We start from the raw sequence: 12,574 nt of genomic DNA, 5'->3' as shown, positions 1-12,574 counted from the left end.
TTTTTTCTCTCTCTCTCTGCTCATCGTATAGAACCTTCCTGCATGTTTGGACTGTAGTGGGAAGAGCGATCATTGATGATTTTGAAATGTGGACACTGTTTTGCAGGGTTGGGCCTTTCACACTAAGAGAGTTTACACAATGCAGGCTCTCAGTTCCCAAAAGAAAAACATCTCTTTTGAATTTTTGCTGATGTGAACACCATCTGTCAAAAATCTGTCTAATTAATACACAAAGTGAATATATGCATATTATTATTAATATATGCAATAAAATTTGTTTAGGGGGCAGATGAGGCTGGATACTCATGCCCTGTGGTCTTTCCTGTGTGGATGAATAGTTCACATCCTCTCTCCTGACCCTTTCTGACCCCTAATGTTTTGCTGCCAAACAGGTCAAAGTTCATCTCAAATCACTCCCAGACCAAACCTCTTCACAAAGGAAAAGTGCCAAAGATAGCAGACTGGAGTGCACAGTTCCCCAAGTCCTAAAATAAAGATTTCTATTTCACTTTTATGTGGGATACATAATGTTTCTGTATCATCATTAAATGCAAGCACATTCTATTAAATTAATAATGTTTTAGGCGGATATTGTTAAAGGAGAATAAAGTCTATGGAAATTCTCATTAAACAGAACAGCACTTTTAACTTTTTATTATATGGAAATAAATAATCATTTCCCAGATACATTTGAGCCAACAAATAAACTGGCAGCATTTTTATTAATCCAGACAACCAGTCTGGCACAAAAGAATTCAGAAATGCTTAACTCACAGTCTCAAGACAAACCTCAGAACAGCGGCTTTCATCTGTTCAATACTAAAAATGACGAGTTATATGACTAAATAGTGTCATTTACAGCTCAATGTACAGATCCTGCGAGTGAGGTATGTCCTTTTATTACATGCAGAATTGAATCACTCTGTCCCTATATAGCATGTTTCTTTCCTATTCTACTCAACAATATTTTACCACAGTGAGCATCCTATGGCTTCTGTTGAGTATCTGTGAGTATACACAGGGCATATTATTTTAAAACCTTTCTCATACCCCACTACTGATTAGCAATTTGATCCGGAAATTATGCATCAAGAGCTGGTTAATTTTAAAAGCTGATTTAATAGCAACCTCTCATCTATTGCCCATCATTTCTTGCCCATTAATGAATCCTCACTACTGTTCCAGGTACTCACTGAGTAATAATGTCCAGAAAACACCATAATAAGAATAGTGAGTAATGCAAATAAAAGCAATAATATAGACATTACTGACCATTTATACACAAGAATAACTGTTATGCTGTACATATATGGGTGTATAGTTTTTGTTTTCTGATACACAAATTCACAGTGTTATATTGAAGATTTTTTTGGTTCTTTCTGTTCTCATTTGTTGCTCTGTACAAACATACAATTTTCCCTTCACATGACCACTGAACTCCAGAACAGTAAAAAATTAAAATTTATTGCCCCATTTGTTGCATTTGGACGCCATCTGAGGACAAGCTTTTAAACTGTAAAAAGGTCAAAAATAATCACCATTTTTATTGCTTGTCTGGAACTGGACCAAGCTTGAAATATTTGCGGAGCGCCCATGAAATTAAGGTGCTGCAAGGCACTTTTTCCACTACATTCTGGAGTTTTATTTGAAAAAAAAAAAATGCATGTTTAACCACAGTTATACCACAGATAGCTCTGACATTTTGATTGGCTTAGAGGAACAAGATTCCATGGTAATACTGTCAGCATAATACTTTAAATTTCATTCCACCTTATTAAATATTTTTAAAGTCATAACATCACATGACCAGACATTTGGATCGCAGTTTCTCATTTTTTTTACTCAGACACAGACAGACACACACACACATATATATATAATAATACACTCAAGGTCATGTTGTACTGTGAGATATCAACAATGGTGTGCGCATGCAACCAGTGCTAATATTTCAGAGAATAGCACTCCCTCTCATATATTATTGCTTAATATATGCATGTTTTTAACTTAATTGTAAACTTTAGGAAGCAACATGATCATTTCCTATGAGAATATAAACCTACTCCTCCAAACACACACACACACACAGAGACAAACAACCCCACAATCATTCAAATGACCAGCATGCTGAATGAAGGCCCTTGCCTTCTGCCGAGTGTCTGAATCCAGTCACAGATTTAAAAAAAGACTGAGGGAATCTTGGGCCTGTGATGAGGAGGGAGGATCAGCATGAATGTCAACTGGACGGGACAGAGGTCAAGCCTCAGTCTGCCCAGTGCAGGCTTGGATCTTTTGGGATGCCACACTTCTCTCCTTTGGCTTCATGTCGTTCCAAGTGGACTTTGTTCCACCCACTCAGCTCCTGACTGCAGCTGCATCCTGCTGCTGTCCGTCCACCAGTCCCCTCTCTCTTTTCTGACTCTATTGTGTGCATCTAAATATAAGTTCTGTTTGTTCCTGTCTGTAGAACACACATTCGTATGCTTTGAAGTGTTTCTTGGCCACAGCTGGGTCTACAGTGGCGTTGATGGTAGGATAGCAGTCCTGGTGTAATTCCTGCTCCACGCTGTCCTTCACTCAGTCACTGTCTTTGCGCTGGCAGAGGTCCGTGTGGATGTTGTTGGGGCTTGTCGTTTTGCACTGGACGCTGCTGGTGCTCACGTTGGGCTTGGAGAAACACCAGCAACAAAGACACGACTGGTGGAGAGAGAGAAAAAAAGTGAAAGTGAACTGATTGTCATTGTGATGCACCGCAGTAGAGCACACGGTGACACAACGAAATGTGTCCTCTGCTTTTAACCATCACCCTGAGTGAGCAGTGGGCAGCCATGACAGGCACCCGGGGAGCAGTGTGTGGGGACGGTGCTTTGCTCAGTGACCATACGTGATCGCTAACATACCATATAAACATACCACACCATGTTCAGGAATAAACAGAATCAGGAAAGTAATCTGTATTAGGTACCCATCCAGTGTCAATGTTTTTGAGTGTCATTATGTTCAGAATAGCAATTTCTTTTTTTTCTAACTGGAGCAACTCACATTTGGCCCTTAATGAATTTAATTAATGCTTCCACAATTTCACTACAAAAAAAACCCCACCCCAAAATATCAACATGAAGTACATTTTTTTCTTAGAAATCAGCAAATTTATAACAATCCTGCAGGCCCCAAAAAGCCTGCAAAACCCTGGAGGCACTGATCAGTTGTCAACCAGTCTTATTGGAGAAGTAGTGAATCTCACATTTGCAATCATCCCAAAATCTCTTACATTTTATCTGTAAAATACTGTTTGATCTCCCAGTGTGGTACACAAGGAAGGGGAGCAAGACGGAACTCTTTTTTTAACTCTCTGTGGAAAAGATCTGGGCCCTGCATAGCTCATCTCCCACTCAAGCCTTTATGGCAGTGAGAGCAGAATGTAACCCCACCCTTGTAAATGGCAACATCAATCACACACAGCAATGACTTTATATTTTCCATCACAGTAACTGTTGTTGGCCAGTGAGTGCAGAGAGGAGAAAGTGAAGGTGTAAAAAAATGGGTGGATGGGCTTCACCTTGAAACAGTTCTTGAATTTTTTGCTGACAAAGTACAGGATGATTGGATTGATGCAGGAATTGACTGTGGCCAAGTTGATACTCAGATGGTCCATAATAAGCAGGAAGCTGAAACAGTGAGCACATAAACATGACAATGGCCACTGGAGAATATGAAAATGTGATCAACAAGGCACCCAGTTGCGGTAGAGTACTGCATTTCAACGTACTTGAGCAGCTCACAGCGTTCCGTATCGTGCTCCTGGTAAAGCATCTTCTTCAAGATCCTGCTGAGGTGCAGAGGAAACCAGCACAGGGCAAAGATTAGGACGAGGCAGAAGACTGCCTTAGCCACCTCCCGTCTCTGCAAGATCAGATGAAGATGAGGACATTAGCAGGTTCTGAAGAGGTACAGTGTTCTAAATTTATGTACAGTAAACTTTACTGTGTGAAATGAACATATAAGAACAGTCAATGATCTAAAAAATGTTTAGACCATTAAAATCCATGAATTCTGGCCATCAGTTTAAGTTGATTTCTGAATAAGGGTGAGATATACTAAGTAATGAATAATTATTAACAACCATCATAGACACAAAGGAACAGTTGAAAGCGCTATTACAGAGATAACATGTGGGGTGTGTTCACTGGTGTGGAGTCAATATTCTCTAAATTTATGTAAATAAATAGACAAAAACAAATCGCTTGCTAGTTTCATATCTTGAACAGTTATTTCTGCCTCTCAGAACAAAATGTTTAATTATGTTTGTATAAAATGTGATGAAGTGCTGATTGACAGATCTCACACTCCGTAATTATGGAATGCAACTAAAAGCTCTTTATTTAAACAGCTAAAAGTGTTTATCTGCCATGTCTGTTTAACATACTTAGATTAATTATGGGTTCCTCAATCTGTAACCAGCTATTTTTTTTATATGCAAATCCACAACATTAGGCCTAAGAACCTGTCTCATGTTTCCTCTAAACCGCTGGTTTCTGTCCTCATGAAACCATATCCTCTACAAGACATGCAAGAAATCTAAAAAGAATTCTAACTTCATAAATTGTCAAAAATGACTCACATGTGTAGAACGTGACTGCTAAAGAACAATACTCTTGTGTAGAGTTGTATCTTGATTTTATCTTGGTGCTGTTGGCTGTGGTGATCTTACCTGTTTCAGATGTTCGCTCAAAGCAATGCGGAGGCTTCCGTTGTGGTGGTTCAGCATTTCACAGGTCATCAAGGTGTAGAAGACTGCTGTGCAGGCCAGTGGTACACAGAAGTAGAGGCCAAACAGCCACCAGTCCTTTGCCTTTACATAGAACTGCAACCAACCAACAATAAAAATGTTGATGAAGTAATTAAATAATCCACAATATAAAAGCAAGATCTTTGTTTTTATCACAGACCTGTACTGAAACCATCAACTGTAAAAGCTTAACTATGACTTCGGATGTATTCGCGGAGAGTGTTAAACATCTTACTGGAAATCCATATAGTCTGGTGATGTATGCAAAGCTGTTCCAGATGAACTTGACATGGGAAAGAAAGTAAGGGCTCATACCACATTACCTTAAACAGCTATTTAAATCAAACCCACTTCAATCAGGACCCACTTTCCATAATGCTGCAGATCCTACTGAAGCGCAGCAACGGCACTTAACAAAGGGCCCTACTTTGAATATCTCCACATGTGGCTGCACTTGGGGGAAGTGTACATCAGGTTGATGTAATTACTTTCATGGCCTGTAATCAATTATGGCCCCCATGCTTGGGAACAAAAGAAATTGTCTGAAATGAGGAAAACACATCCAGTTTTCATCTCCTCGGTACAGTTGAGATGACTTCAGCGACAGGACCTGGATAAAGGTTATATTCTTGAAAATAGTAGACTCTCTTCACAACTGAGCCAAACAGGGTCAGTTGTCATTGGGGGAAGACCCTTTTCTATTCCATCATGACCATAAAGACATAGCTGGATGAGGACCAACAAACACCTTTGGGATGAACTGGAACAGACATTGCCAGCCAAAGCTTCTCATACAAAACCAGTGCTTGACTCATAAAAGGTTGTGTAAAGCCTTCCAAGAAGACTGGAAGCTGTTATAGCTGCATGGGAGGGATGAAGTCAAACTATTTGAATGCAATGTACCTTTTGGTGTAATGGTCATGTTTCTCAAATAGTATGATTTTTGTATAGAAGCCTTTTTTAAAAACCCTGGAGGCACTGATCAGTTGTCAACCAGTCTTATTGGAGAAATCATGCCAAAATTGCTAAAATTTTATATGAAAATAACTGTTTGATCTCCCAGTATGGCACAAAAGGAAGGGGAGCGAGAGAGAACTTTTTTTATTTTACCCTGTAAGGAAACGATCTGGCCTTTATGGCAGTGAGAGCAGAACGTAACCCCACCCTTGTAAATATATATTATCTATATAAAGAATAGAGAACAGAGAACATTAGTCATTAGTGTAATGAGAGGAATCTTCTTACCTCAGAGAAGGATCCATTTGACTGGAGCATGCAGGTGTTTATAATAGAGCCGTTATAGTTGAAGCTGACCATGTTGAAGCAGATGGCCTCGGGCACGGCCAGTATTATGGAGAACACCCAAATGGAGATGATCTCGATGGCTGTTAAGAGGGGGATGCCCACGCCCTGCACCCGACTCCAGGATGCCACAGCCCTGTATCTGGTGCACAGAGCACAGATGCCATGAAGCCATCACACACTCCATTGCAATAGCCATTTATTGAAATATTTCGACAGGTTGCTCTAATTTTTGGCTAATGAGTCCGAACTAATTATTATCAGACTAATTATTTGAGTATTCTGAAGTTTATATGATGTGTCTTCCAATGTGGAGGTTTAAAAAAGTGAACAGTGGTTCCATTCTCATTCATGCACCACCTTCTGAACTATTTAGAGTGACCACAGTAGCCAAGTCACTGTGCTTGAAAGTAGTCACTGTGATTCACCATCATTCTTTTACTATTTACTTGAAACAAAGGCTCAAGGAACCCACTCTCTATTAATGGAAAAGTAGTGTCATTGGCTCTTAAGCATTTATTGATTACGATCCAGATGTTTACCATACGCAGAATGTCTGGATATCTAAGTGGAATCCGAAATGGCCGTACACATTAACCTCATGGTGATTGTGAGGCATCAAGTGGCAAATCATCTGATCGAGGCAGTAATCTGATCACAGTGCTCTGTCAGGCCTTGGTGTTTTGCCGTTGTGTTCAACACGGAGCAGTCACAGCTGGATCTGACAGGCAGTAGACAGGGCAAGGTTGATTGAAATTTTTATGAAAATTCTCCTGTGTTTGAATATTTATACTGTACAATGCTTACTGGCTGAACTTGTGTTTATTGCTGGGAAGAAGCCATTGGGCTGACTTGCCAAACAGACTGCTTGTCTGGGAAATTGCTGTGAATCGTGTTTGCTTGTTTGTATCATTAATAAGTCCTCTCAAGCGAATGTTTTAGTAAAATGATGCATCAAGATTTCATGTGGAACCATATATTTTTCATGACACATTTGAATATCGCTGTTGAACAACAATGTACCATTCATATTTCACCATGCAGTGGTGCACCTAGCTTTCATAGACTGGCAAACCCTGGAAAAACAATCAGAAAGCACCAGCAGCGTTACATGGGGATACAGGCCATTTTCTCCGACCAAATCTAGAGTGTTTTTGCGTGGGAGCTGAAGCTATGGCCACTGACACACATTCTAGCAGCATGCCGGCTTCATGGAGCTCAGGCAATCATAAAAAGAGCATATCATCATCTGCCAACACAAACATGGCACAATATAACAATCATGTTTATAATATGTTTACATGAGCATTTGTGAAATACGTAATAAAGGTCAATATTAATAAAGGTTAATAAACATGAATAGACAACATTGCATTAATTTTATGACTAAAACATATCACATAACATATGTGTTGTGATAAAGCTGTATCGAATATTCAGAATAATTTTAGAAACATTTCAATGCCAAATTCAATAATAGTGACACTACACTGGATGCATTATGCTATTTTTATGGCAAATCACTCAAGATGTGATTGTTTTACTTACATTCTTGAAGTGAAATGAATTAACAATTTTTACATGTTCAACCATATGTTCTGAGATATAAAAAATTGCTGTAAACATCATGTTTCGATTCGATTTTTAGACCCATTGAGCTGTTGTTCCCATGTGACTGAAATCCGTGGAACATGCTGAGAAGTAAACAGACTCACAGGTGGCCTCTGCCTGTGCTCAGGAAATGCTTATTTCATCAGAGCTGCCCATTGTAGTTGACCTCAGGGCCTCAAACACAGGAAAAAAGACCCTTTTGCATCCTGCTTTCCCACTCAATCCATGTGGGTGAAGTGATTAATCTTTCCTGATCCATTATTTTCTCAATGGCGTCTCTCCTTTTGCGAGAGAAAAATGCTTTAATTTCATCTTAATGCCGTTTAGTTAATGTGACTCAATTGTAAACTATGTGGCATGAAATAATTTGTCATTTTTTAAAACCAAGAGGAAACTGCTTTGGTGGAATAGATGCTCTGCTAAGAACTGTGAATTTAGAATTTGACGTTCCTGTGCTGTTATAATGAGGAAGACAGAGATGGGGAAGTATTCCTTCAGCTCTGTCCGGATCATCTGTTTCTGATTCCGCACGGAGACCCTGCGTAACTCTGCATGTCAAATACCCACTCCTGCATTTGGAATCAAATGCAGCTGTGCGTGCGACACACACAATCAGTCCCCACATGACCGTAACGCCACTGACCTGCCCCTCTGACTCCAAACAACCCCCCACCCACTCTGAACTGTAACCCTAACCCTGAGCTTCACCCCATCCCTCACCCTCCAACCTCTGACCTTTCACCCTCTGACCCAATGCTGTGTTTACCTGTCCACGCTGAGGGCACAGAGGTTTAGGACCGTGATCCCCACAGACGCCTTCTGCAGGAACGGAACCAGCTTGCACAGGATGATCCCAAAGTGCTTATCTGCAAACGGGAATCTGTTTGCCAGGAGCTGAAAACAACCGTAAACATATTTATCTCAGGTAAACTGATGTATTTAATTTTTCAAATGTTCAGGTCATGAAATATGAGGGGGTGACCAATGGGATAGAAAAGAAAATCTGCTGAAGCTCTGAAAGCAATTTTTTCTTAGACCCAACTGAAGTCCCTCCAATAAGTGACTGCAATCATTCAAAAGGTCCAGATCCACTTCTGAGGCCAGAGCTGAGAACAGGAGCAGCCATCAGACCATCCAAACAAGATAGTTAAGAGGGTACATAGGGAAATCAGGATCAGGATCTGAAAACGTGGGGGGTCTAAAAGATCAGGCTCTTTCGGATTATCCCACCATGTTCTGTATGTGTGTGTGTGTGTGTGTGAGAGAGAGAGAGAGAGAGAGGGAGAGAAAGATATTGTAATACTGTATGTGTGTGTAAGAAAGGGGCAAAGTAAGTCTGGCATGTTTTGTGTTTTTGTCAAACTGGGAACATTTTGCTGCAAAGTAAAATGTAGTTACAGAAGTACAAGAGAGTTAATATGTTCATTTGCACACAACAGTTGTGTTTACTTGTGGGATTAGTTTGTGGCTCAGAAACATAGATAAAGTTACTCGCATCTTACACAGACATTACAATAGGTCCTCACAAAACTGTAAACTGTGTATGTGTGTGTGTGTGTGTGTGTGTGTGTGTGTGGATTAATTTAGGAAACTGCGTCAGACTGACTGAGTGGTGAGTGGCTGATGAGAACTCCTCTCCCACCAACTGTGCGGAGAACCTTTTCCTTCCGACATACAAACAGTCTGACTTTTCCTTTTCTTGGGCTGGAAAAAAGCTCTGGCTACATTTTTTGTGCAATCAATTCATTTGGACCAAAATACTACCCAGCAATATAAAATAATTCTTTCCAATATGAGGCCAAACTGTTTTGCAAGAATTTCCATCTTTCACAGCTAAAGAAATCCTGTTTACTTGTAAAGTGCATTAATAATTACATGTGGCTTACAATTGTATTTTTTCATGTATAATTACATGAAGTTTCTATTTTTGTTATAAAAAAAAATCTTTAAACGCCGCCTTATTGGAAAACCAATCCATAGTTTTATGCACAAACTGATTTTTGCTCCATTTGCTCTCAAAGTCTCAAAGTTCCCCTGACCGAGGCCCCAGTACACGCTGGACTGCTTTTTTCACTGATAGCACCAGATAAGAGTGCTCGGGCCCCGTGATAAAATGCCCGTAAGGTGAGTGGCCTCTCCGCCGGACGGCCCCGGCTCAATCCTCGTGTTTATTTTAGCGAGGCCTATCCCTGCTGCTCTCATCACAAAAAGCCCCGGGACTAAGTCTGCAGAGTCTGGGAGATAAAACCTCCGGATGCACGTATAATTACACAGGCAGCCCCCAGCTACCCCCGCCCCCCTCTCAACGTTGTCTCGCGGCTTCCTGATATACGCAACTTTCTCTGTCTTTCCAAAGACACATTGGGCCAAAAAAAAAAACAAATGACAATGGAAGAAAAGATCTCACCTTGTACACGTTGATGGGGATGACGATGGTGATGTAGATGAGGTCACCCAGAGCCAGGCTGGCAATGAAAGCGTTGGGGCCGTTCCGCATGCATTTGTTCTGGCAGATGATCCTCAGCAGCGTGGCATTGCCCACAATGCCCACGATGAACACCACGCACGAGATGGCTGTGTTGATGTACTTGAAGCAGGTGTTGATGGACATGCGGCTCTCGCACCGCGGCAGCCGTTTCACCTCGGTGCGGTTCGTGGTCTCACACCATGCGCCGTTACCCAGGATCACCGTCAGCAGCAGCACATGGAGGGTCAGGGATGCCATCCTGGAGATCATTCTCCACTCTGACTGGAGATGACTGGACGTTTCTCCTGCGAGAAGGAGTTGAACGAGTCAGCAATCCTTGCGAAATTTCACCAATGCTAACGTGCCTCCAAGTCACGCACCGAATTCTCAAAGTTTGGCAGAGGTTCTCAGTCAAGAAGAACAAAACTCGTCTCGAAATTCCTGCAGACTTCAAAAAGCATTTCGGTGAAGGGACCCAGATGGAGAGTGCCAGGACTGATTAGCGGCGGCGTACGAGACGAGACAACGCCCCTCTCATCAAGCCTCACTCAACGCGTCAACGCTGGCATCCCTGCTAATGCCGCGCCGCCTGCATTCATTTATTTATTCTTCTCTTTTCTCGCGCATTTGACAACGCGCCCCGTGCCTGGCTTTCATCTCCAGGCACGTTCTGGTTCTCATTCGAGGACCTCTCAGCAAACAAAGGGGGCCGTGGCAACATTTTGGACCAGAGCCCCGCCAGTTGCACAACGCGCGGAAGCATTCGGCCGTTCGTGCATGGGAATAAATGAATGAAGATGTCGACGTATGAAAAAAGAAATCTGCTTCCAGTGAGCTTCAGCAACGTTCTGTGTCCCTCGTTGAGAACGAAGGTGCGAGCGCGAGGCCGCCGTCAATGTCGGAAAAAACCGCTCCGAAACGCTTTTTTACACGCAGTCTTACGTCTCAGTGCACGCAGTCAGACGCGAACCAGCTGCTCTGGTTAATGGCGTCCAGCAGTAAGTTAGACAGTTTGAACTTACAAGCAGTTTCACACAAGCATGACAGCAACTGGAAGCCAATAAATAATAAATGGCTTTGTTTTGGTGTTGTTCTGCTTCATTTATTTTTTTTTTTCCACCTACCGCTCCTACACCTTCGGCCTGTCTCTGGATCCTGTCAGTCAGTCACTCAGTCGTCAGCTGCGCAGCCAGAGTTCTCCTCAGACGTCTGTGTGGCATAACATTAGTAATTAAGCAGCTATCAAAGCAGAGGAGGATCCCTTTCGGGGCGACAGAGCCGCACTTGACGGCTGGGAGGTACAACTCATTCTGTCTCCAGCTTTTCCTGTGGAGAGTTATCGTCTGAGCATGTGTGTGTGTGTGTGTGTGTGTGTGTGTGTGAAAAAGCACTTTGGCTGGGTGGGATTGCAAATCTCCACCCCCCCCTGACCTCCTCCCTCCTTCTCCCCTCCCTAAAGATCCAGTCGGTGGGGGGGGGGAGAGCAACACCCGGAGAGAACAGCAGCCAGACAGAGAAGAGCGGGGAGAAGCAAGGCGGCACCCGACACCCGCCGCCGAGGACGCGGGTCGCGGTCCCCTCCTCCTCCCCTCCGGCGGAGATCGCCCTCACCTTCATGCAGAACACCGATAGCATCTGAACCAGTTCGAACTTGCCTTGGCCTTGCCGTCTCGAGCTGAAGAAGGGGCGGAGGGGCGAGGAAGTTCACCAGACGTCGACAGAGGGGGTCCAACGCTCTTCCAAGATGTAATCACTACAGCAGCAGAAAACGGGTAAAACAAGCGGGCTGACAGGTCGTGAGTGAAAAGGGCTGAAGGGGGACCAATGGGAGTTGAGTAAAAACAAGACGTGCAGCAGCTCCAGCACTCAGCCCATATGTCTGTACTTATCCAGCTTCCTGCTCTCAGGGCAGGCATTGATAATGGGCCCATTTACTATCGGGAGGACTTTCGCGAAGTCCACCCCCCCGCCCCATCCCGCACACACCAACACACACCAACAAAGAGCTGAGGCAGCACCTGCGCGCTCCGAGGCCTGGAAGATTGAGCTGAACAGGCCACGGGAAAAACAGACAGGTTAACAGGAGGGAGCATCGATCGCTGCGCGGCAGCTTACTGCACGCTCTCTCCCGTGGCGTCAACAAATGGATGTTGAGTTTGTTCACAGTTTCAGCAAATTCATGAGAAGGTCCTGCCCTCAGCGTCTCCTCAGTTTCAGAAGGGAGACCGGTGTTATTGCTATCCTAGCAGGCTTTATTATTGTTGTGTTGGACACAAGTGCACTCACCGGGGTCATTTCGTCTATTAATACAGGTATGGACAATAGGTAACCATGTCCTTGTTGAAATGAAAGAGCAGAAAAGATTTTAAAAAGAATATGAAAGATTTGCTGCTGTACCATCTAGT

At 42.8% G+C, this 12,574-nt stretch overlaps 1 protein-coding gene across 2 annotated transcripts; it reads right to left on the bottom strand.

The window, feature by feature from the left end:
• Positions 1 to 639: 639 nt before the first annotated feature.
• Positions 640 to 11,525, bottom strand: ednraa (endothelin receptor type Aa). 2 transcript variants are annotated; one of them, XM_028978170.1, is made up of 8 exons: positions 11,294 to 11,525; positions 10,110 to 10,474; positions 8,469 to 8,596; positions 6,035 to 6,233; positions 4,712 to 4,864; positions 3,770 to 3,903; positions 3,560 to 3,668; positions 640 to 2,697 (listed from the first exon to the last, which is right to left on the bottom strand). In XM_028978170.1, exons 2-8 carry the CDS (start codon positions 10,437 to 10,439, stop codon positions 2,578 to 2,580), a joined length of 1,173 nt encoding a protein of 390 aa, XP_028834003.1. In that variant the 5' UTR covers positions 10,440 to 10,474; positions 11,294 to 11,525; the 3' UTR covers positions 640 to 2,577. The 2 variants fall into 2 exon arrangements, with proteins under 2 accessions (XP_028834003.1, XP_028834004.1); XM_028978171.1 differs by lacking the exon at positions 11,294 to 11,525 and adding an exon at positions 10,550 to 10,849.
• Positions 11,526 to 12,574: the final 1,049 nt, after the last annotated feature.

The sequence above is a fragment of the Denticeps clupeoides genome, chromosome 4 (genome assembly GCF_900700375.1).
Source record: "Denticeps clupeoides chromosome 4, fDenClu1.1, whole genome shotgun sequence".
Lineage (NCBI taxonomy): Eukaryota > Metazoa > Chordata > Actinopteri > Clupeiformes > Denticipitidae > Denticeps > Denticeps clupeoides.
Note: the sequence above shows the minus strand (reverse complement) of the source record. Positions and strands in the feature narration are given on the sequence as shown.